Source organism: Saccopteryx bilineata, chromosome 6 (genome assembly GCF_036850765.1).
Source record: "Saccopteryx bilineata isolate mSacBil1 chromosome 6, mSacBil1_pri_phased_curated, whole genome shotgun sequence".
Lineage (NCBI taxonomy): Eukaryota > Metazoa > Chordata > Mammalia > Chiroptera > Emballonuridae > Saccopteryx > Saccopteryx bilineata.
The window spans coordinates 197,784,652-197,810,925 of record NC_089495.1 but is presented as its reverse complement, the minus strand read 5'-3'; the positions used below and the strand labels follow the sequence as shown (position 1 = coordinate 197,810,925).

Below are 26,274 nucleotides of genomic sequence, written 5' to 3'. Positions count from 1 at the left end.
TTTCAGAAGAGACTGCAATACTTAAGGAACTTGAAATCAAAATGAACAATAAATGACAAAAACAGCATAAAGGGAGCTAAATGAGGACATCTGTACTTAGCAAAAGCATGTTAATTATCCTGTTACTTACTGGGGGGGGGCTTTAAAAAAGACTGCAAACTAGGAGTTGTATATATTTTGAAAAGATAATAAATATGTATAAAAAGCAAGTGTTCTGGCAGTGGGTTCCTAATCTAAAGTGAATTTATAAAAAAATGAAACTACTTTACTCATTTTAATTTGTTCATTACAACTTCCTCAAAGAAAAAATAATAATACAAGTCTTAAGAATTCTTTACCCTAAAATACCTAGGGCTCAGAGAAATTCTTTTATTGTCTAATCCCATTTCAGAGAATTATTTATATAACATTAAATGTCAGCATATTGTATAGCTAATTTTGACATTTAATACTCTTTCTATAAATTACAAGCTATAAGAGCAAGCAGAATCTTCAAGGACAAGACTATTTCAGATAGCTATAATTTACTACGATTTTGCTTTAAGAAAACAAAAATTTCCTTTAAACTTAGCAATGCCTAGGCTAACAGTTTCTATAATCTTGAAAAATCTTTTATCATTAAGCATCTTTAGATCACTGATGTATCCTAATGGCTGGAAATGGAAGGTACAGTGTATAATGTAACACATGCCGTGCCCACACAGAATCCAAACAACCCCAGAGACTTCTCACCTTCATGAGTAATGGATTCAGGTTCAAGAAATTATAGGAGTGTGAACAAGAAAATAAATTGGGATGTCAGAGCTAATGTGTCACAAACCCTTTGAGGGCTTGCTGAAGGAGGACATAAAATATCCTGATTATTTTCCTGTGAGCTGTCAGATCTCGCTCTTTTAGTAACTCAGTAGATACATAGTGCCGCTCCCAGGATGTATTTCTCTCATCATTATCCAGCAAAACAAAAAACAACAGAAAGAGTAAATACATTATTTTCTTAACTTTGTCTAATGCTGTTTGAATTGGTTCTTCCAACTAAGGAGAATATAAATAATCACATAGAATATCCTTTTCAAGCAAAGCAAGGGCTCTACAATATAGGCTATGAAATTCACTCTAGACAGTTAAACTTGGATAAGATTTAACTCTGAATTTTAGTGAATCTTTAAGAGATTCCTTTTCTCTCTTTTTGAATGCTTTGTTGTTGTTAAAGCACAATTTTTTACTGACTCAGAAAGGTCTGGAAGGAAAGGAAGTGCCTGCAGCATCTGACGCCCAGTTCCAACATGTCTCACCTTCTCTGGATGAGATAATCTTCCAGGATGTCCAGACAGCGCACCATCTGGGAGAAGATGAGTACTTTGTGGCCGCCTGCAATCAGCTTGGGGAGCAGTTTATCAATCAGCACCAGCTTCCCCGCTGCCTGAATCATGGCCTGCAGCTGAAAGTCGGGGGCATCGGAGCTGTGGGTTTTCCGGAAATCCTCCAGAATTTTTTCCTCTGCCCCTGAAAAGAAATCACAACAAAACGATTCCTTGAACAAACTACAAGCTGCTCTCTGCTTTACAGATCCCAGGAGAAACAAAGTGGATTCTCCAGTCCCAGACCAACAGTCCGGTGAGGCCACGGTGAGCACCCTGCTCTGCGCCCGCCCTCAGCAGAGGGCTCTGCACTACCGGGCATGGGAGCTCAGCTGCTCTGCTCTCCTGGGAGGTGTCACCAGGCAGAAGAGGGATTTGAGATACCAAGCAGACTTGTGCACGTAAAGAAACCTTCAACGAAAGTTGACAAAAAGATGTACCTTTTAAAGTCATAAAAACTTAGCTATATGCAAATGCAAGCCACATATTGAGTTAAAATTTTATCATGTTTTATTGTAAAAAAAAAAAAAGGTTCCAACAGGTTCTGTTATTGCTACAGGCAACTGTTCATTTATCTATAGTTTTAATCTCATTGCATTATAACCATTTACTCAATGAAGTAACACAGGTCCCCGTCTGACAGTGGAAAATGTAGGCTAAACCACAAGCAGATAAAGGGTAGCAGACTGATGACTAACTTTCTCATCCTCTGATAGGCAGATAGGTTTAAGGTGTGGCTCTGTGTACTCAGTAGTCAGACTGCCGAGGTAGATCCATCAACCTCTTTGAACCCCAGTGTAACACTGTAAAGGGTGAGAACACACACACCCTAGCACTTAATGGGAACTTCCCACCTCAGATCACTGGTTACCACATTGTGTGGCAGGGGCCCACAGGAGGCCCGAGATGTCCCTGCTTCCCCACTCACCGTTGATCAGGTAGGGGTGGTTGCAGCACTTTCTCAGCTCCATCATGGTGTTGATGAGATTGGGCATGTTGTGCTGATTTGCTCCCTTGGTCAGGAATGAAAAGTTTTTCTCCAGGATGGCACGGTAGTACTTTTTCTGGATATTGGTCAGCTCTACTTCAATGATCGTCTCTTGTTTGGGAGCAAGGTTCTTTTCCACGTCATCTTTCAGCCGCCGAAGCATCATTGGTTTCAGGATAGACTGCAGTTTCTTCACCTGTCCAGGGAAACCCTGATTTAATGATTACTGGGGTATCCCAACCATCACTACAATCTCCCGAGCACAGGACGGGGGTGGCAGCCTAAATGGAAGAGCGTGACCGATCCATGAACACGCAGCTGAAATGGAAAAGGGGTCTGGTTTCCATTCACTGGTATTTACTGAGAAACTATGTGGCAACCTTACAAAACGTAAAGAAAAATACAAAGAACAGTACATCTTCTCTAGCATGGAGAACACAAACCTCTCTCCCTCTAACATGCATGTGAGTGCAGCGATTAACTGAGGAATTCACAGGCCACGTGAAGAGGCATAAGAGACATAAGGGAAGACTTAGATGCTGAAAGAACAAACAAGTAGAGGCAATCTGGGATGGCGAAACGGAGAAAGGTGGTCAAGAGGTACAAACTTGCAGTTATAAAACAAATGAACCCTGAGGATTTACAGCATGGTGACCATAATTAATAATACAGTATTTGAAAGTGGCTGAGAGCAGCGCTTAAAAGTTCTCATCACTAGGAAAAAAATGTATAACTGTGTGAGGTATGATGTTAACTAGACTTACTGCAATCATTTCCTAACATATACAGACTATGAATCATGAGGTATATGAGAAACTAGTCTGTCAATTATATCGCAAGGAAAATAAGGGCAATCTAGAAACATTCTTTGTACATCGTGTAAGCAACGGCAGCAAACATGGTTAGGGGGCAACAGTATGTAGAGAGCTAATGCTGTAAGGTGAGAGCTACCATTCCATCACACAAGCTGTCACAACAGGGGCACTTGGAGCCTGACAGTATTCCTTGCTGTGATTTTCCTGTTCTTCTACCAGCCCAGGCCTGGACAGCAGATCTCTATACTCACTTGACTGCTCCGACCAGGAGACTTGCCCCCTCTCCCAAGAAGACACCAACTGAGAAATGATTCAAATTCAAGGCACCTAAGTTAACCCTGAGCTAAAACATAACACTTGTAAGATTAATCCTGGTGGGAAAACAAAATAAGGGAGGATGGAAGTGCAAAAGATCAAGTTTTGAGTTACAAAAGGGTGTCCAAAATATTTTAAAGGGGTGGACTCCCCGTAAATAAGTTGTGTGCTAAGTGCCGATGCTTCCTGAAGAGAGTGATTTAGAAGAGTTACCTACTGGAGCAGATCCTAGACAATGACGAATATGCTTCATGTTGGAAGCAGGTATTTTCTAGAACTTTATTTACTGTGATTTAAAATACAGACATTTGACATCATTTTTGTGCTTTTCTCCTAACTAACCCCAATCTTCAATCTAACCCACTTATGAGACTTTCATTTTACCAACTAATAGCTTTTAGGAATCTAATCCCCAAAGGAATTATGATATAAGAACCCAAGGAGAAAAGACACAGCTAGTTAACTGTTAAGGACAGGCACAAATGCCAATCTCCACATGCTAGTTCAGCTTTTGCCCTTCACTTGGTTCATACCTTGGATCATTAAGAGTATACTATGTGCCAGACATTTTGCTGGTCAGTACAACAAACACAACTTTGGAGAAGATGTGGACCTTTTCCTCAAGAAGGTCATGGTCTAGAAAGAAGAAAAGATGCATACCACAAAATAAGCGCAACGAGAGAAGAGGCTGCGTTTCCAACGGGCCAAACATGGAGAGAGGGTTGGAGCTGGCTTTTGAAGGATCAACAGAGACTTCACATGTACAGAAGTGAAATTCAATTTGATTACTTATTGCTCTCAAAGTCTGACGTGCCATAGAAGTAGAAACAAACAGGCTGGAACCAGAGTATACTCTAGGCATCTGTGAGTGAAAAACTCCCAAGCCTTCTCGGTCCCCAAATTCTCTGCCCCAACCCACTCTCACACCATTGCTAGATTAATTTAGCGCAACAAATTGTCACTCCTGCCATCAAAGCCTTGTACTGCTTCTCTAATATCTACTGAATTCTTCAACTTGTCTTTTAAGATATACCCACAATACAATCCTAAGCTCCTTTGTCCTCACACACCAGTCATCCATCCTGTTTCCAGCTTACTTGGATGATTCCCTCCTCCTGAATACATTCCATTTAATAAATAATAAATTCCGATTTTTCCTGTGTAGAAGTGGTCACCATCTCTTCTCTCTCTACCTACTGAAAACCTACCCACTCTTTCAAGTCCACTCTCAAATTGTAATCTCTCCATGAAGTCTTTCTCGATTCCCAGACAGAAGCGAACCTTCTCTCCTTTAAGTCCCCGATTCCACTGTTTGTCCCTCTTGTGACATTTAACTTGTCTGGCTTATTTCTGTAATCTCTAGTAAAGATTTCTACCCACAGTAGATAGCTATTAAAGTCAGCTGTTTTGAATCAGCTTTGAGTCTAATAAGTCAGACTCGGACTAGATCTTTGAAAAATGAGGTAAAATTTAGTTAACATGGACAAAGCTGGACTTACCAACTACTCTAGTATGTGGCTGTCCCCTTTGTCTCACTGCTCTTCAGTACTGTGTTGTAGTAAACAAGTAAGCATGGGAATTACTGTATTTCCCCAAGTATAAGATGCACCTTAATTTTAGGGCCCGAAATTTGAAGAAAAAAAAAAAAGTACAGTATTACATAAAGTTACTGAACTCAAGTTTTACTCATCATAAAATTCATACAACTCCTCATCACTGTCAAAACTCCCATCCATTAGCTTGTCCTCATCTGAGTTTGATGATAAATCACTGTTTTCATATATTGCCTCGTCCTCAGTTCCATCTATGGCATTTGAAATGCCACAACCACTGTATAAGACACACTCGGTTTTTAGCCCCCACATTTTCCGAAAAAGGGTGCGACTTATACATGGGGAAATACGGCATGTTGCAGATTATGTCAGAGGAAGGAAGGAGGATGAAAAAAGCAGAAAAAAGAACCATGACCCTGAAACCAGAGCTATGAGCAAAATCATTGAACTTATATGTGAAATCAGAAAGGCTAGAGGCCTGTTATGTTAACATATTTTAGATGCTGTTTCCTTTGTTCTTTGGAGTGATAAAAATTGCTAATAATCATCTTACTTCATCAACATAAAGAAATACATTAGATAAAGGATGTTAGAACTTGCAAACTCCTGTCCCCACAGGGGCTGTTTCTTCCTGGATGGTGAAAGTAATCATCACATCGTCCCCCCAGTCCTGCAGGCCCCCATGTACCTGCTCCTCTGTTTTCAGATCTCCAAACTCCTCCAAGAAAGCAGTCTCTGAAGGAAACTGTGATGGCTCCAGGAAGTTGAGCAGACTGAAGAGCTCCTCCACGGAGTTCTGCAAGGGTGTCCCCGTGAGCAGCACTTTGTGTTCCTGCACGAAGTAACACTACATGGTGAAGAGTGTCTGAGCTCCCAAATCAGTGGGTTTTGGTGGGAAAACAAAGCCAGGGCATTCTGTGTTCAATTCGGGACAATTACATTTTGCTTTAATGAAGAGACAGGGTGCCAACATTTCATGGGAGTACAGTCAATAGACAGATCAACCTTCCTTTCACATTACTAATTACAGCAGCAATTTCATGTTAATTAAAGCAACCGTTCATTCATTCAGTATTATTGAGGCTTTCCCACCACAAACTGGGCACTGTGCCAAGACAATAATGTTAAAAGGCCATCATCTTTAGTACCAGATCATTCAGGGACCCAGAAACAAACCAGAACACCTTACATTTCCAGGTCACAAATTTCATGGTATTTAAGATTCCCCCAGGGTCTTTTTGGGAATCAACTGTGGCAAAGGTCAAATTGTTAAGTCATTGCTAAAAAACATCTGATTCCTACATTAAGCTATAGAGGGCAAAAAGAAAATCTAGAGTAAACAGACCACACACAAGTAAGCTACATGCAGCATGGCTGAAGAATGCTTCCTCCATAGTGAAGAGAAGCAATCTGTGCTTATGTGAAGAGCTTACAACTCTCACCAGGGCCATGAGCTTTAGACCCTCCAGCAGTTTGCAGTTCCTATTCTTTAATCTGTGTGCTTCATCGATGATCACACAGCTCCAGTGAATCTTCTTCAGCTCTGGGCAGTCGGCCAGGATCATCTCAAACGTTGTGATGACGACATGGAACTTGAAGACTCCTGAAAGGGGGTTTCCCTGAGGATGATACAACAGCAGGCAAAGCTTTACGCCATGGCTATAGAATTCAGCTAATGGGCACCCGCTGGACTGGAGGAGCCAGCACCAGACATGCTAGGACCTAGGTGGGAAGCCAGTGAACACTGCTCTTCCTCCATTTAGAAAAGAGAGAACGTAAGAGTGAACCAGCTATTTCGACAAGGGACAGATCTCATTGCATCGATGAAACAGAAGCAAGAGAGCACGTGCCCTCACAAAGGTGAGACAGATGAGCAGTACGGATGGCACAGCAAGGAAGCTTTTTATTTATTAACTGCCAGGAAAGCAGGTGGGTACTGACTCACACAGTCTCAGTCACAAGTCTGCCTAAACCACGCATAGCTTCAACTCCCAAGGAAACCTTCTTTGCTACTTTTCAGATATAATTAACTTCGACTTGTAACTTGGGTTCTAGCACAGATTCAAAGTAATGGTCTTAATTCACCTGGGACAGGTGCTACCAGGCAGGGCAACTCTTTGTCTGTTAGCCTGTCTCGGTGCTGCCATCATAGCTAAGAGAGCAGAGGAGCAGGCACATCGTAAATTTCTTCCAAGGGTCTCCTGCTATTTATAAAGCTCCTGCCTAGCTTTCCTCTAAGATTCATTTAATTTTCACCTTGATTAATTATAAAACCCAGTGCTCAAGACAAGAATATAAGCATACTCAGCAAATGCTGACACTTAACAAAAGATTTTTAAAAATTCTATTGTGCTTTTAATAATCTGGATCCTGTTTTCTCTTTATCCTTCCCTGTCAAATCAGTTAACCTTCTCTCCAAACTCCCTCGCTGGGAACCCATTCTTATACACTATTGCTTCCGCTCACTTTCTTCACTGAGCACATAGCAATTCAGATAAAATTTTTGCAGGTAAAAGCAACTTCATAAGCCAACCAAGAAGCCAAGATTTCAGAGTCCTAAAAAGAACCTCTGACATATCTCAGAGAGTGAAAAACATTCCCTAAAATACTGCATTTTAAATTAAACGACCAGGGATGAGCAAGAAGTCTGCCTCAGTAAGCACGTCTCTCAAGTCCGTCGGCCAGAACCCAGGGTACAAGGCGGCACAACTCCAGAAGACAAGCGACAGAACTCCTCCATCGGGTGCAGCGGGGCCTGCGGCACGTGGAGCTCACCTGTGCATCCCTGTACACCATCTCGTACTGCTGGATCATCTGCCTGCTGATCTGGCTGCCGTGGTACACAATGGCGTTCATCTCCGTCCACGTCCGGAACTCCCGCTCCCAGTTAGTGATGGTGGAGAGGGGGGCGATGATGAGGAAGGGGCCGTGGACCCCCCTAAGGAAGATTTCTGAAAGGAATGTGATGGACTGGATGGTTTTCCCTAGGCCCATCTCATCAGCCAAAATACAGTTTTTTCTGCAGAGAGTAAGAAATACAGGTAATTGACCATCAATACAAGAAAGGGGTAGAGTTGGTTATAACTAAAAGACACTTTAGAAGCACACCTTGACCTGTCAAATCATCAGTGAGGCCTCCTTAGCATTTTCCGGAGATGCAATTGAGGCAACTTTTTATTATCATTATTCATACTCTGCCTACTTCCACAAAGGAACTAAAGAAATTGTGCAAAAATACATGAAATGGGTCTATTTAAGTATAAATTAAAAATACTAAAAATTAAAATAACAGAGAACAAAAATATGTCTGAAACCAAAGCCAGTTTCTGTACCTAACACACTTAATGGACACCAAAGCAAAATAAAGTAATAAGCTACATGATTCTCATTGTCTATCATTTGTGTTTGATCAAAAGGTAAACTTAATCCACATAATAAGATCCTCATCAGAGCAAAAATGTTGGTCTCTTCTGGTGACCTAGGGTCACAGATCGCCCAGAGCTGTGACACTCACCGGGGTGCGGCCCCCACCCGGCCTCACCCTCGCTGCACAGATGGCGGCCTGGGACCTGGACAGCCACGGGCGGAGCTGTGCTCCGAGAGGCACTGAGAGTAAGTGGCAGGGACGAGGCTAGAACACGTGCCTGCAGAGTCTCGTCTCGGTGTGTTTCCCATTACAACATGCTGTCTTCAAAGTCAATACTGGGGTGACATCTAGAATGTTAAGAAAATCTCAACCCATCCTTCTCAAATTTCATCTGTTTCATCAAATTCTGACAGAAATCAAAGCACAGAGACCGAACCAAGTGCCCCGGGACCAGTCCAGAACAACTGTGACTCACAAACACGTAGTGGAGCTGGGGCTACACTCCAGATCTAGGCCACTTTAAAGACAACTTTTGCTAAAGATTTAGAGATAGAAAACATGCTTAAAGGATCTTTGGAGCAAAACCCAAGTAAAGCCTAACCTTGTGGCTAGACCAGCAAAGGAGAAAAAAGGCACAAGTCGATGTGTACGGACCACTCCTTTTGGCTAGAGAACTACCTGACAGAGAAACGGTCCTGGCACAGCGGAGGTGCAGGCTGCGAGCCTGGCCCGCGGCTGCGCGGACTCCCAGCACTCTGCCACCGGCACTGAGCAGCCAAGCCAGCTGCCCACCTCCAGGTAGAAACTTCTGGTAAAAATCACCCATGGCCTGACCAGGCGGTTGGCACAGTGGATAGAGCGTTGGAGTGGGAAAACGATCCAGGTTCAAAACCCCTAGGTCACCAGTTTGAGCGTGGGATCACAGACATGACCCCATGGTCGCTAGCTTGAGCCCAAAGGTCAATGGCTTGAAGCACGAGGTCGCTGGCTTGAGCAAGAGGTCACTAGCTCTGCTGTAGGCACCCCCACCATCAAGGCACATATGAGAAAGCAATCAATGAACAACTAAGATGCCTCAACAAAGAACTGATGCTTATCTCTCTCCCTTCCTGTCTGTCTGTCCTTATCTGTCCCTCTCTCTGATTCTCTGTCTGTCTCCTTCAAAAAAAGAACACCAAAAACAAACAAAACAACCGCCCAGGAAGACAGGACTGGCTCTGGGACTTCACCTGTTATACCAGTTAAAAAGAAGCCAATTCATCCCCTCCAGCTGGTACTCCCGGAGCTGGTTGCTGTTCTTATACTCGCGAGACTTCTCGAGCTTCTGCCAGGCGTCTGAAGCAGGCCGCTCCTAGTGGGGAAGAGCAGACAGCACAGCACACAGAGAAAGATGCTTTAGAAGCAGAGCACAGCGAGGGACACAGAATAAGGATGGGGAAGGTGGTAAACCTCACAACACTGCCGAAAACTGGCTTCCGACTGCAGTGGCTGTTTTCTGAGCAATGTGCAGGCCCTATGGTGTCCCTGTTTCACCAGACTACACTAAGAACACCTCTTTCAAGTCTGCAAGCAGTTAATGAAGAGAAACAGACCCACCTAAAACCTGTGCTCAACTGTTTTATTAAACTCTTAGATTGTCACTCCCTGCAAGCTCAGTATTATTAGTCAGGTTTTTGGTTTCTATACACAGAATTTATTTTTATTTCTTTGTGCCTGTGGTATCAGATCAGGAAAGTACAGTGGGTCAAATATTCTGATTAGTTTCTAGAGTCAGGACATCAGGCAGAAAGCCTTCAATTCCCCACAGACACAACAGCAGTCTCATGACTTTATCTTTCCCCGTGAAGCACCGACTTCCACGCATAACTGGTGAATTACCACATGCTTGACGTCTGGGAGAACTTGAAGAGACTCAAATTCTTTCACTTTGGCAGGGTCCACGTCTTCCTCCAGCTCCCAGGTGCTCTCCTCGTAAGGCAGCGAGCACCACTTCACCAGGTAATGCGTCACCTCCTGGTGGGAAATGGGACAGAAACTCATGTTCTTTGTGCCAGAATAAAGGAGTCAATCCTACCCTGGCACAACCTATGGAAAACCCGCCTACGATACAATACACGAATGCCATATGACAAAGACCGCATGTTAACAAAACAAGTAAAATAAGAGGTAGGGAGGGAAGACACTTTAGGAGAGTCAACACAGCAGAACACCCACCTCTCCTGTCTCTGCATCCTTGGTGTGGGCCACCTCCAAGATGCGATCAACTTCTACATAGTCTGGGTTGAACAAGTCTTCATCAGGCTAATGCAAACATAGGAGGAGAGTTTAAAAGTGTCCCCCTGCCCTCAAATCCCACTTCCAGGGCTTTACCACTAAGTAGGAGCCCCTACTCTGGGCCCTATCAAGAAACAGGAAATAGGTCACTGAGAATAAAATCACCTCACAGACATCCTACCATCTCTAAATCCTGCTCTCCATGACTAATTTAAAGGAATCAACCACACCTCACACTTACCTGTGAACAGCCAAATAATTACTGAGTACTGACCCTGTGCCTAGCACCAGGGATAGAAATATGAGGAAGACTTAAGCCCAGCCCTGTCTGTCTCTCAGGGCTCAAAAGGGAGATACACTTGTTGTAAGCAAGTTACTATACTGCAAATACTTGCTAAAATAGAGATGTGGGCCCTGACCGGGTAGCTCAGTTGGATCGAGTGTCATCCCAATAAACCAAAGTTGTGGGTTCGATCCTTGGTCAGGGCACACAAAAGGATTAACTAATGAATACAGAAATAAGTGGAACAAATCAATGTTTCTCTCTCTCTCTCTCTCTTTCTCCCTCCCCCCATCTTCTCTCTCTCTAAAATAATAAAAAGTTTTTAAAATAAATTAGTAAAGTAAAACAGAGGTGTGAAGAAAATGTTCCAAGAACAGAGGGAGAGTATACAACAGGGCTTCTAGATGGTTTTCTAATTCTAGTCGTCACCTTCCTTTCCCCAATTCTCTACCAGATGAACAATAACATGAACAACAGTTCCCACAAGCTTTAGAACAACATGGAAAGGGCTGGGAAGGAGAGCTCCACATTGGGACAGAAGAATGCTTGCTGACATTATCCTAAAGTAATTTACAACATGAATTATGAATTGGGAAGGATGTGCAGCAATTCACTATAATTTGATGGCATCTGAGTATACACTCTTACGGCCTAGTACTTATGAATACATTTAAGAATAATTTTTATTGCTTCTTTTTATCTAAATAAAATTGAAAACTTACATATTAAAAAATAATAAAAACTACCACAATCCCATCAATCAGAGAAGAGACTTTCTATGTCATTAATAACTGTTCTCCAACATCATTTTTATTAGCTGTACAGTATTATTCCATTCTGGGGGATGTATCATAATGTAATAAATTTGTTATCTAACAGTTTGCTTTCAATTTATCACCAAATTCCCAAGTTTATATAAATTTATTATTAACAACTGTTGGTCATCGTTAAATCTTTGCACAAAGACTTGATAATTTCCTTAAAATAAGTAATAGAATTAGAATTGCAGAGATAGAAGACATGCAAATACTGAGACATCTGATGTCTGTTGTCATACTGCTCTTCTGACAGGTCATACGATGCTATACTCCTACCCAGAGATGTACGAGTATCTCTTCCCTACACCCTCATGGGCAACGGACAATACTTTTAAGAAAAAAAAAACACCTTCAAATATTTGATAAGGGAAAACTAGAAGATTACCATTTTAATTTACATTTGTTTGACTACTAGTAAAACGGACTACATTTTTATATGGGTAATTTGTTCATTTTTTTCTATTTGGTATGTTATATTTTTCTTTTTTTTTTTTTTAATTTTTCTGAAGCTGGAAACAGGGAGAGACAGTCAGACAGACTCCCGCATGCGCCCGACCGGGATCCACCCGGCACGCCCACCAGGGGCGACGCTCTGCCCACCAGGGGGCGATGCTCTGCCCATCCTGGGCGTCGCCATGTTGCAACCAGAGCCACTCTAGCGCCTGGGGCAGAGGCCACAGAGCCATCCCCAGCGCCCGGGCCATCTTTGCTCCAATGGAGCCTTGGCTGCGGGAGGGGACGAGAGAGAGAGAGGGAAAGCACGGCGGAGGGGTGGAGAAGCAAATGGGAGCTTCTCCTGTGTGCCCTGACCGGGAATCGAACCGGGTCCTCCGCACGCTAGGCCGACGCTCTACCGCTGAGCCAACCAGCCAGGGCTATTTTTCTTAATTATAAGTGCATTTCTCATTAAGCTACTGGTCATATGTACATGTGTGTGTATATCGTGTGTACATGTAAAAATATAAACAGGAAGACTCATACAAGATAAAATATACACTGTATGTTTGTGTCTAAGTATATAATTAGAAAGTATGTATGTACATATGATGCATATACATGTTTTCTGATCACTATGCATATGTGTATCATTAAGAACTATGCATATATACATATTTAAGATTTGTTTGTGGCATTTTCTAATGTATAGATACTGTAGATTTGTCAACATACCAATCTACCAATCCTTCCCCTTGCTGTAGGTACCATACTTAGAAATTCCCGAGTTTATATAAACGTATTTATTTATTTTCTAGCATCCTGGCTTTTGATCCCACTTTGGGTCTTTCCGAATGGCCTTTGTGGGTGGGGCGAGGGGGGAGAGAGCGGTGCGCACCTCGTCTTGCCCTGGCTGTTTCCTGGCACTCTGACCAAGATGCTCGCTCTTACAGGTTGTCAGTCTGGAAGGTTTGCTCCTCATGCCTTGGTGGGTCATTTGTTTTCTTTGGCTTGAATCTGGACTGGTTTTGTTATAAATCAGTGCACACTTAGCAATTTGACTTGAGCAACAGATCTGCACAACACTTCAATTGTAGGAAACGTACATCCAGAATTTAATACCACACGAAGAGCAGTGGTCAAACGAGTCAGTCCCCATTGCTCACCTCAGTGAAAATGTGCTTCATCTGGGCTTGTTTATTCCTAAATCGCTTGATCTTCTGTGCGATGCGAGGATCCTTTTCAAGCTCTTCCATCGTGGCCCATTTACAGTGTAGGTAGGAACTGTCCAAGGACACAAATTGTGAGACAAGCACAGAACCAGTAAGTCCTGGGGCTTCAAGTGTGTCAATACACAGGGCAACCATCGAACACAGAGGCAACGGAACGGTTTGCTGTGAAACGGATGCAGACGGGGTCTAGAAGGGCTCTGCCCTGACAGGCAAAGGCAGCAGAAACAGTGCAGCAGCTTCGCGGAAGACTGCCGTTTCGACAGAAACTGGCACAGGGCACAGGGAGGGCAGATGTAGGCAGCTGCCCTTGGTTCCCGTCAGGGAGGCTGGGCAAGGAGCAGAGAAGTACAGAAAAATCAAGAGCAGAGAAAGTATAGGCTATAAAAACAGCGGTCCTCCACCCTAGGTGCAAGTGAAAACCGCACAGGGAGTTTTAAAAAAAACACCAATTCCTGGGACCTCCTCCCAGGGTCTGAGTCAACAGGCCTTGAGTAGTTTCAAAGCTCTCAAATGATTATATGTACAGGCAAAACTGAGCGCTTCTGCCTATGGTAAATTTAAGTCAGCTAACATCTGTGGGTCATGCCTTAGGGGCTGTTCTTGAAAAATACAGACGATGTGATAGGGAAAGGAAGTTTTAATCTAAATTAAAATACAAATACTACATTAAATAGACGTACAAATTTCTATACTTAACGTAGAATAGCTCCAAGTCAAATGGGGGTTCTCCTGGGTGAACCTGTAATCAAGAAGAAGCAGTTAATCAGCCCAGATCACCTTTGTTCCAAAAGAAAACAGGTAATCAACATCTCTGCCTTTTTTAATACCGATTTCTTGAGGATGTTTTCATTTTTGCAGGTCTTTTTCTGACAGCTGTTGGGCAGGTTTATTAAGGCTGAATATACTACTGGCTATATAAGGTAAAGAAGCAATGATTCTCCTGGTGTCCAAGGTCCAGGCTGAGACACCATTCAGCAGATAACTGCACACTGGCCCAGGGCTCTGAGACTTATCAGGAGCACAGCCTTATGCAGAAGTAAGAACAAGTATGTATTATCTCTGGACACCCATCCCCCCCACCGGCCTTCACTAATGGTGTTCACTTGGAACTGCCTAGAGGATCCCTACAATGGCCATGGGAAAGCTAAAGAAGAAAGAACCCCGGAGTTTTCATTAGGACTCTTGCCATCTCTTCTTCTTGGTTCTCTGATGACTTTCAGTGGGCTACAGAAACTAAGGGGTAAAAATCTTTTGCTAGGACTGCAATGGAGAAAAAAATCAGTTTGGGCCATTCTCAAATATTTAAGAATTTACGTCCCAATATCTTCTGTCGGGGTAAAAATAAGTGTTGACTAGCCAGACAATGTTCATGCCTAGCTTTCACTCCAGCCGGGAGTGAGCATTCCAGGTTCCCCAGCCAAGTATCTCTTCCCAGAGGACATAATCTGTGCTAGTGATGTAAAAGCCAGAAACAAGGGTCACCGACCTCCTGAACAGTCTTAGATGCCAGGATCTTCTCAATGATGTTTGCGTCATCTTCTGGGGGCTCCTGGAGATGGGGGTTAAAAGGGAAGAGAATCACTGTACCCCAGAATCCAAGAAATCATCCTGTTAAGAAATACTACAACAGACTACTGCATCCAAAAGTTCACCTTTGAATACCAAGGCCTCCCTCCTATCAGACTACAGAGTGATCAAAAACTAGGAAAGCTACTAACCTCTGGGCACAACCTAATCACCCCTCCCACACTCTCACACACACGCTGAGAAGTTACTCCACTTTGCAGACTCCTTAATTTCAGATCTGCCTTTAGCATCAAAATTCTTTAGCATCACAAAAATTGGTCCGATGACTTCCTTCCCCTGCCAGAACAGCTACATGTTGCCACATATAATTTTCAGAAAGGTGTTAACGTAAAAGAGTCTGGGGGCCTTAAAATCAGAAGGTTCCAATTCTTAATACCTACCAGCTACTGACTTTGGGCAAGTCAACCCACACCTCATGGTTTCCAAATCGATTAATACAGAAGTTAAAAATGCATAGTGAAAACATTTTTAGAGAGAATCACTAGGCGAGCAGAAGGTGTAATTACTCCCTTCTAAGTTGTACCATCTTTTCCCTCTGTGCCTGGAAATGGCTGGTATCACTGATCATCCTTTGACTATAAGTCCCAATCGAAAACAAATTAATTCCTTCCTTTCCTACCCTAGACACACATCAACATTTCTAGTCTCCTAAACTCCATGAAATACCTTTCTACACAGTATGTGATTTTTTTTTTTTGTATTTTTCTGAAGCTGGAAACGGGGAGGCAGTCAGACAGACTCCCGCATGAGCCCAACCGGGACCCACCCAGCATGCCCACCAGGGGGCGATGCTCTGCCCATCTTGGGGCGTTGCTCTGCCACAATCAGAGCCATTCTAGCGCCTGAGGCAGAGGCCACAGAGCCATCCTCAGCGCCCGGGCAAACTTTGCTCCAATGGAGCCTTGGCGGCGGGAGGGGAAGAGAGAGACAGAGAGGAAGGGGAGGGGGAGGGGTGGAGAAGCAGATGGGCGCTTCTCCTGTGTGCCCTGGCCAGGAATTGAACCCGGGACTCCTGCACGCCAGGCCGACGCTCTACCACTGAGCCAACTGGCCAGGGCCAGAGTATGTGATTTTTAAAAATCTGTATTAGAAATAAAACAGCCTGACCTGTGGTGGCGCAGTGGATGAAGCATCAACCTGGAATGCTGAGGTCTCTAGTTCAAGACCCCACACTTGCCCGGTCAAGGCACATATGAGAAGCAACTACTATGCTTCCTTCCTTAATAAAAAAATTTTTTTAATGAAACAAACAAAAAAGAAGATGCACTGAATCAGAACACTCTTGCATTTAACACTCTTCCTAGGGCTTTAAGTACTTTTTTTTTTGTGACAGAGAGAAACAGAGATGGACAGACAGGAAGGGAGAGAGATGAGAAGCATCAATTCTTTGTTATGGCACCTTAGTTGTTCATGGATTGCTTTCTCATATGTGCCTTGACCCGGGGGCTACAGCAGAGTGAGTGACCCCATGCTCAAGCCAGCGACCTTGGGGTCAAGCCAGCGACCTCAGGCTTCAAGCCAGCGACCTTTGGGTTCAAGCTGGTGAGCCTTGCTCAAACCAGATGAGCCCGCGCTCAAGCTGGCAACCTCGGGGTTTCGCACCTGGGTCCTCAGATCTTAAATCAGGCTTTTCTCAGAAAAGTGATTGTTAATAAAAAATAATAATAATTTTAAAAAAAGGATGAGGAGGCAGATGGATGGTAGAAAAGAAGTATGGAAATCAGCAGGCACTGACAGATGCTCCCAAAGGTTACAACTATTTATTCCATTCCCCTAGACACATGGAATTGTGCTAGGTGCCACGCAGAAGTTAATCCAAAACGACAAGGCTCTTCCCACCGCTCAGCAAGAAGACGAGGGAACTATGCCTGCCATACAATAGGAGGAAGCTTTTGTTTTTCTGTTTAAGTATTTGTTCTGCTTGATTCTTAAGCACAAGTTACAAAAGGAGGAGGCAGTTTATTGTTTATTGCTTGTCTTCTCCCATTCGATACAAACCTTTTTTTTTTCCGATATAAACCTTTTGAAGGCAGAGATCCTTATTTATTTTATTCATTGATGTAGTTAAATGCCTCAAAAAGGCCAGGTAACAGTGAGTGGCTACCAAATATTGAATATCGAATGCTAACTAACAAGGAAGAGAAAGAGAGAAAGAAAAAGAAATACATGAGGAAATAAAGCATCAAACTCACCAGGACCACAGACTGGAGATAGTTATTATTCCCAATCTATATCACTTAATTAAAAAGTCTCCCCTTCTCCATATACTGGAACCTATCCTATACTATCAGGATGGCTAACATCAAAGGGCCAAAGCTAGGTGTACTTTCTTGAGCAGTCAAGATCAATACCCCAACCTTGTGGTCAACAAACAGCACTCTATGGCCAGTGGACAGTGAGCAAAGGAACAGGTGCTAGATTAATGAACCAACTTCCTAACCTCCTTCCTAATTTTTCCACATTTATACTGAGCATCTCTTAAGTTTATGCACTAGTGTCTTCATTATCAAGGAACAACCAGACATGCTAACATAATGCTTTAAAAGATACTGAGGTATGGCGTACATACAGTATGCAGAGACCTCAAGTGTACAATTGATGGATTTTTACACACAAACACGTATAAGTACCACCCAGATCAAGTTATATAACATTTCTAATGTTCTGAAAGACTCTGTGCCCTCATGGAAAATAACTACTATTTAGAATACTATCACTATTAATTAGTCTTACCTATTATTAAATTTCATGTAAATTGAATCATATAGTACATGGTTCATTCTTCTCTATTACTGTGTAGTATTTTGTTGTATAAATACACCACCATTTATTTACCCATTCTACTGTTGAGGAATATTTAGATTGTTTCTAATGTTCATACATGTCTTTTGTTGGACAAATGCATTCATTTATCGTGGATACATACATAGGAGTAGAACTGCTAGACTATGAGTTTGGTTATATGTTTAGTTTTAACAGATTCTGTCAAAATTGTTTCCAAAGTGACTGTAACAATTTTTACACCAGTAAGTAGAGTATGGGCAGTTCAGCTGACTTGATATTGTCCGTCTTCACATTTTTAGCCATTCTAGTGGGTGTGTAGTATTCATTTCCCTGATAACTGGGGATGCTGAACACCTTTGCATGTGCTTATAGAGCATGTGGCTCTCCTTTTTGTGAAGCTCCTATTCATGTCATCTGCTTGTTTTAAAAATTGTCCTCTGTTTTGATTTGCAAGAGTTATCAGATATACAAACATTTTCTACCAATCTAGGAGCCTTTCAATCCGTAAGTGTCTTTTGATGAACATTCTCTATAATCCACCTTATCAATCTTTTCTCTTAGGTATTTTTTGTGTCCTGTTTAAGGAATATCAAACAGGACACAAAATGACTTGCCACCATAGTCATTCATTAAACCACATATGTAATTTAACACTTTCTTGTAACCCTCATTCCTGAATTCTGGGCGACTCCAGAATTCAGCCAAGTCTCCCGGGGGAGTTCCCTTGCTTTGGAGATTCCTCTAGTCTCCTATCACTCCACCAGCCCCATAAAATCAATCAGCAGCAGGATCAGACAGTTCCTCAACACAGATAGTCGCCATCTGGGCCAACCCTGATCCACAACGCATGTCCAGATTTGTGACTGTCCCCAGAGAAGAGTCAACAACTGCCAGCTCATCAAGGAAAGCTCCTCACTGTCTAAAACTTTAGTTCATCTAATTCTTGTTGCTTCCATGACTGTGTCTTCAAAAATAAGTTCTTTGTAATTTATTGTTTGTTTTTGCAGTGAGTGCTGGCCTGCCATGACCTACTATTATATCTCACCTGGAAGTAGAAATCCTCCTGTTTTAACTCTCATCTCTGGAGTCCCTTAGGGCCTAGTTTTTGGGTTTTCTTCCGTTTTCTGCCTATACTCATTTTCTTGATGGTCTTCTCCAGTCTCATGGTTATAAATACTGGCTTCACTGTGATGCCTGCCTAATTTATATATCCAGCTCAGGACCTCAACCCTGACTACTGTCTCATATATCTAACTGTTATTTACCACCGCCACTTGAGTATCTCAGAAATATTTCACATTTAAAATACCCACAAACTAAACTCTTGGTCTCCTGCCAACCACCCACCCAACCCCTTCTATCAGTTTTCTCCCCTGAGTTAAAGTGAACTCATCCTTGTAGATGCTCAAACCAAAAATTTGGATGTAATCCTTGCCTCTTCTCTCTTCTCTCCATACACTGTATCTGATTAGTGAGAATTCTTGTTGGCTCTTCCTTCAGAATACATCCAGAGCCTGACCTGTGGTGGCACAGTGGATAAATTAAAGCCTTGACCTGGAATGTTGAGGTCGCTGGTTCAAAACTTTGGGCTTGTCCAGTCAAGGCACATATGAGAAGCAACTACCATGTGTTGATGCTTCCCGCTCTTTCCCCCTTCTCTCTCTCTCTAAAAAAAAAAAAAAAAAAGAAAGAATCCAACCATTTCTCACCACTTCCACTGCTTCTACCCTGACCTAAACCACCATTATTTCTCACCCAGATTATTCCTAGGAGCCTCCTCACCAGTCCTGATCTGCTACTCTGTTCTAAAACCAACATTCAGAATGGTCCTTTTTATTCTGTCACCTTTTGCTTAAACTGTTTAAAAGGACCAAAATCTTCCAAAACTCTACAGTGTCTGTACCCAGCCTCCAAACCCATCTGTTACCTTTAAGGTTTTCTTGCCTGTTCCTTGTATCACCAGGCATGCTTCTACCACAGGGCCTTTGCACAGGTTATTCCCACTGTCCAAAATACTCTTCTCCCTTATGTGACTCTCTTGCTCCTTTACTTCCTCCAGCTCTTCACTCTGATGTTACCTTTGTGAGGCCAACGCTGACCACCCTATTTAAAATTGTAACCCTCACTCCTGAATTCCTCATCACTCTCTTATTCTGATATCTTTTTTTCCATAGCACTTATCATCATTGACACTAACAACACAATTTTCCTATTTTTGGGTTTACTACTAGCCTCTCCCTAGACATTTCTACCCTTTGGGAGTTTTGAACTTATCCCTTTGGCTTCACATCCCATGTAGGTTCAAAATCTGGCAAACATCTGGAGAGAGACTGGTTATGTGTTAGATGCAAATCTCTTCTTTAGTCATGGTAGCCTCCCTCCACAAGAGGGCAGAAATTGTCTCTTTTGTTTCTTAATGTTATCTCCACCACTCAGAATACTACTTGCCAATAGTAGGTGCTCAATAAATATTTTTTGGATAAATAATGTTAAGAGATTTTTTTGCAAACACAGCATGGTACCAGTATAAAGAAAGTGCAATGGGGACCACTGATGCCAGAGCACGTGGGAAAATTAGCAGAGGCTTTGGAAATGCAGCGACACCTGAATCAGACCTCTGCTAGCCGGCACTAAAGTTTCATAGTCGCTGACTACCTTTCCCACGTACTCCCACGCTAGTATAACCCAGTCCAGCAAGCAAGTCAGCATTCATACACACTGAGGGGAACAATGCCTCTCCCTCACTAGCAGATTGCTTCAAATATTCTTATGCTTACTTACCATGAAGATCAGAAAAATACAGCTTCTGGTGGTAGGATTCTGATTGCTATTTATAGAGTTTTTAACAAGACCAAACTCAAGGAAACATTAACACATGGGTAGAAAAAAGAAAGCACAGGGCTTTACTTTGGGTATTAAAAGGATAGAGGACTTAAAACATTCTTCATTATAAAAAACTTTAAAGTAAAAAGAAATTTGAAATAAAATTTCAATTTACTTTTTGGCACTGTTTAAAGAACCAATGATCATCATCAAAATACTGAGAACAGGTTTTCACTCTATCCTAACTAGAGGAAAAGAGAGCAGCATTTCCAAAATATATACCAAAGTAGGAAGGACACTGGGAGATGGAGACTTTTCCCCTAGACAGAGACTGTGCATAAGCACGGTCATGTGTGTATAAACACTCAGTGTATACAGACACACACAGCTATAAACTGAATCTGCTTGCCAAACACACTCCCATAACAGCCATCTGTTCTCAACTGCTTGGAATTTTCTCAAATTATTCTTCAAAGAAGACAATTTTAATTCATTCACGCTCATGTCAGAGACTCGTATAACATTTTTTCTTAGGGAAAATTCCAAAAATTTTCAAACCAATTTGCTCCTAACCTCAACCAACCACCTGATTTACTTCTATTTAGCTAACCACAAGGAGAGACTGGAGCAATAAGCAAATCACTTCCCAATCATCGAGTATTTCCCAAGTGGCATGGGGGCACAGAAGTACCATCAAACAAGACGCCAGGTCTCAGGGGCTTACACTCAGGGAAAGCAAAATTAAACATATTTTTCTTATACACGCCCCAGGGCAAAGCTAACTGTTGTGAGAGTAACCATAAGTCTAACCAGAATGCAGAAGGCAAGAATGCAGTTTGGAATTCACAGAATGAGTCATTTTACTTGGGCCCAAAAGAGAAGTGGCTCATAAGAGGACAGCAAATAGGAAGGAAACCCAAAATGAACCCAGATGAAGGATGAGCAAATTTATGGGAAGTAGGATGCATATTTGGAATGCTCAATATCCGGTCTTAGTAGAGCAAGGCCATTAGACACAATGAGGAGTGGAAATAAGTGACGATAAACAGGTAAAGCCACATTTTTTAAAGAATCGGGCCATTTCCATCTATTATAGGAGTTAAGAAGTAACTAACCACTTTATTAGATTCCTGAGTGGGACATCAAGAAACACCAGAAGTTTCTCTGGTGTTGTGAGAAGATTAGTCTGGTAACGGCTTAGGAAGGACAGAGCACAGAAGGGAACTGTGAGAGTGTGTGCTCAAGAGCCTGAACACTGGCCTCGGCACAAGGGGTGGCAGCAGAAACCAAGAGGACACTCATGCAGGAGACCATCTGCAGGAAGGTTCGGGGTGGGAAATGATGGCTGCAGCCAACGAAGAATCGGGAAGAATCAAGACCATCCACCCACGCAAGCCACGGGGACAGGAGCCAGAGTGCTCAATCCCAGAAGCTGGCACAAAGCGAGAGCAATGCCAAAGGGCACCGAGGAATCTATCTGCCAGGCGGTCTGTCTGCAGGCTGAAGTGTCTGCCTGGAGTGAGAGGTAAGTGAATGCCACTGGGGAGAGTACGCCAATCTGCCAGTGTAAAGAAATGGAGAAAACAAGAGCCTGGGAGGAAAAAGGAAAACACCCCGTTCTCGTCTTTCCAATCTAGGAGTGCACATGATGCGTTTTAAGCATATTATTCATTATTCATATATTAAAAAATATAGTAAGTACAACTGAGTGCAAGTCTTTATGTCAGCTACTATCTAATAAAAAGTACTACCTATGTGAGGTGACCATTATGCTAAACTAAAAGTAAAAGGTGACACGTTTTGCAAAAGTTTACAATTAGACCAAGGGAACAATGAGGAGTGACATTCAGAACAATGTGGCACTGACAAATCGAAACAGTCACAGGCTCTGAACACATGGAACATGGGTTCCAGGTAACTCTTGACTTTGGAAATAATAAATACAACAGTTGCAACACCATGAAAAAGTAGCATAACTGAGTTTTTGTCTGAATAGTTCCTGGGAAGTAATGTAAATTTTACTTTAGGGAAGAAGAAAATAAAAAGATACAAGCCCTATCCTAAAGTAGCTTACAGTTTAGAACAATGATTTTCAACTGGGGCGCCATAAGAATTTTTAAAACATGAACCACCTGACTATATTTAGTCAGGAGCACTGACCTCTTTTCCCTTAGATTACATTAAAAAATGACAAAAGCCAACATAACAATAGCCGTCCAGTGTGAATGAATCAAAATTATATTAATTTTTTTGTCAGATGGACAAAAAAAGTATCTTTTTTGGTGTGCTGCAGAATTTTAGTAATTAGTTTATGTGTGCCATGAGATGAAAAGGTTGAAAATTGCTGGTTTAGAAGGAAACAAAGAATTGGCAGGTGTTGAAAGGATAATTAAAAAGTTAATCATATTACAGTGCTATGGGACATCAGAGAGGGACACTGATCCCCAGCTCAGGGGAGCAGGGCGCTTCCTGGGGGAGGGAGTGGCTGAGCTTGGCCTGCCAGGCACAGCAAGAGGCCAGATCCCCTCAGCAAAGACATGGCGGCCACGCACAGGCGGACACTGTGAGCTAAATCTCATTCAAATTCAAGTCCTTTGGTTCCAGAAGGCAAAATTATACAAACCACACCAAGTGTAGGAGGCACAAACCCAGACAACTTTGTAAAAACCTATACATTGTAATTGTGCTACTGTGCCAGGTGTCTGTTTCAGGCACCAACATCAGTGTGACAAAGAAGAAGAAAGCAAGGAGTTGGTGTCAGGAAGCAAACTTATTTCCAGCCCCTGAATCAGCTCCCCGTCTGGGACCGTCTGGCCTCTAAAGCAGGCGGTGCTAATCTGCCAGTCTTGAGCTAGAATGAATCATATGTAAAGATGTTTTTAGCAACTCACCACTAGGTAACCAATGCTGAGGTTGCAATTCGGGGCTGGGACAGGGGCCAGCAGCCACAGAATCGGGCTGAACATGCTGATAAGATACTGCAAAGAGGTGCCAGACAGGCCTTTTTTGTGCCTATTCCACACCCTTCCCTACCCCGAGCTAAAGCCAGCCAGCAAGTAGGAACCATCCACAGAGGCTCGGGAGACAGACAAGAAAAACCTCATCTTCTTCAGCTGATCTTCTGTGCCACTGGATGCTGTGAGGCCTGCCTGGAGTCCAGGATGAGCTCCGAGGCTCTCAAGCTTTGCACAGGCCTGGGGAGTCTTCGGGAAGCCCGGCAGATGCAAGAGAAGCCATTTGGGTTCTGCAGCTAATCGAAGGCTCCACAGAGCACTGACTTTGAAACCCCCTCCATTCCCTTGCAAGCTGTCTGGTCTGCCCTGCATGTTGGGCCAAGCCTGTCGGTCAGAACTGTGGCCTGTTCCTTTTATTACATCAGTACCAAAACCATGTGTCAGGCTTCTTTCTTGCTTAAATTTAGTAACAAGTTTTGAGGCATAATTAATGCAAATCCAGGTTCTATCCTGTATTTCATAATATATATATAACACTCCTTGCTGTACCCTAAAGAGGATAAAACGAACTTTGAGATACATAAAATTTCCTGAATTGTTTCTGTCAGATCAGCTAATTCTGCCCTTCAGGTACCAGGGGAGAAGTCATAACAACAACTGAAATATGGTTAATGACTTAGGCTAAATGGCTAGTAGGAGAAAATAAAATCCCTTATAGTTTTTAAAATACCAAACCAACCATAAAATCTCCAAGGAAGGAAAACCGATTACAAAGCAATATAATCCTATCAACTCACGGCAGCCTGTGGGGGCAGTTCTGAACTATTTGCTTGAAGAGTACTGTAATGACAATACATCAGTATCGTTCCTATTAAGTGTTATATGCATCAGCTGGATAACCCTTAGCACAGAGACATGAAATCAACTCTTAGTGCTAGCCACTCATCAACCGCTACAGGTCATAAACCCTCTGCGACCTGGACCAGTCTGGGCCTGTTTCTTGACTGTTACAGAAGGGACCACGACCCCGGCTCCTAGCTACCTGCCACGCCAACAGAGTGAAATCTCACGTGAAATGATGTAAAAATGCTTCAAGTAGAAGGCCAGGTGGTTTGCAGAGATAAAGTATTACCGGCTTCCGTAAGCCCCTGGTGCTCAGGAGCAAGGACAGGTATTTGTGCTGCTGTGGCACAAGCAGAGCGTGCATTCTGCCAAGTCAGCGACGGCGACTCCGTAACAAAAGACAGCCTGTGTCCCAGAACATGCTGCCGGCAATGACGCCCTCCTACGTGCTCAGCCTGCTTCTCATTTCTTCTCTGTGAGCTCTCTGGCACAGACCTCCTCCTCTTCTGCAGTTGCCACCCCTCCTTTCTAGCATCTGGGCATCGGGTCCTAATGCAGTCCTCTTCCTCCTTGATATTGCTGCCGGTGGAAAGTCCGAAAATGCAAACATGGCCACCCTGCTCCTCTGCCTGAACCCATCAATGCCTACTACCCCTCTCTGATCTACAGTATAAAGGCCAAACACCTTACCTGACATTCAAGGATTTGTCCTATGTGACTTCTAGCCTCAGAGTTCATCTCCTATTGCTCCTCAAATTAGAGGTCAACATCCAGCCAAGCCTGTCTACCTGTCATATCACAACCGGTGGTACCCTTCAGGCTCTGGGGCTTTTAGTTCATGCCGGAAACCATCGCCCCTAAAGCCCTACCCGCCCTCCCTTTTCTGCTCAGGCCCCCTTCTGCATAGCTAAGCATCCAGCACACACTTCTAGGGCTGCACCCATCACAGTGGGAGTCCAGCCACATGCTCCTCTCCTCAGTAAAGTTCGTGGGAGGCAGCGCCATCCCTTCATGCTTATCCTTGTAAACAGGACCTGGCCTTGCACTAGACTCTCAGTTCACACTTGTAGAATCCGAGTTCCAACTGTAATTACTAACTCATGTGATTTTATTCACTGAACAACTGTTTACCATGGATCAGACTTCTCCTTTCTAATGAGAGAGACAACAAATAAAATAAAATCATAAATCCAAATTACAAGTTATGGCAAGTGCTATGCAGGAAGTCCACAGGAGTGAAACAGAGAATCACTGGGCTGAGCAGCACGGACCTACTTTAAAAGATGGGAACCAGTCAGGTAAAATGTAAAGCACGTGGTGAACAGCATTCCAGGAAGAAGGGACAAACACACAAAGGCCAGGAGGTGGGAAAGAACCTCTAGTTCAGGCATTAAACGGTGGCAAGTCTTTTGGCTAAAGAGTCAGGGGAGGGATGAGGAAAAGTTGCTTATCTGAAAAACGTATTTGGCAAAATGCAGAGTAGTAATGACAGAGAGTCCTGCTTGGCACAAGAACGCCTGGATTTTACTCTAAGTGCAACAGAAAACCGTCTGAAAGTTATAAGCAGGAGTTAAAATGATCCAACTGAGGCCTCAGCAAACAGCCACAGAACAACTCCACCAGGTGGGCCAGCACCCCATGCAAAGGCTGTACCTCTGCCTGCCAGGCCAGGGTAGAAGCCGAGAGGGCCGACGTTCGGCCGGCCCCGAGGACAGCGATTGTTTCCCCATCGTCATCCACCACTTTGAAGTCCAGGTCCTCGTTGTATTTTCTGCGTTTCACCTGCCGCCCGGAGCGTCGCTTCTGTGGGGCAAACATGCCGTCAGAGAGAGAAGCTCTGTGAGT

General features: G+C 43.1%; 1 protein-coding gene across 7 annotated transcripts in view; it reads right to left on the bottom strand.

Annotated features, from left to right (window-relative positions):
• CHD6 (chromodomain helicase DNA binding protein 6) overlaps positions 1-26,274 on the bottom strand; it is a 176,222-nt gene that overhangs the window by 64,087 nt on the left and 85,861 nt on the right. For all 7 annotated transcript variants that reach the window (XM_066236943.1, XM_066236939.1, XM_066236944.1 and 4 more), the window contains 12 exons: positions 26,083-26,232; positions 14,925-14,987; positions 14,119-14,177; positions 13,373-13,490; positions 10,611-10,697; positions 10,275-10,409; positions 9,626-9,747; positions 7,805-8,048; positions 6,472-6,648; positions 5,718-5,861; positions 2,287-2,542; positions 1,293-1,503 (listed from right to left, as the gene is read on the bottom strand). In XM_066236943.1, the coding sequence (XP_066093040.1) occupies positions 1,293-1,503; positions 2,287-2,542; positions 5,718-5,861; positions 6,472-6,648; positions 7,805-8,048; positions 9,626-9,747; positions 10,275-10,409; positions 10,611-10,697; positions 13,373-13,490; positions 14,119-14,177; positions 14,925-14,987; positions 26,083-26,232 (1,766 nt within the window). The remainder of the gene's footprint in view (positions 1-1,292; positions 1,504-2,286; positions 2,543-5,717; positions 5,862-6,471; positions 6,649-7,804; positions 8,049-9,625; positions 9,748-10,274; positions 10,410-10,610; positions 10,698-13,372; positions 13,491-14,118; positions 14,178-14,924; positions 14,988-26,082; positions 26,233-26,274) is intronic.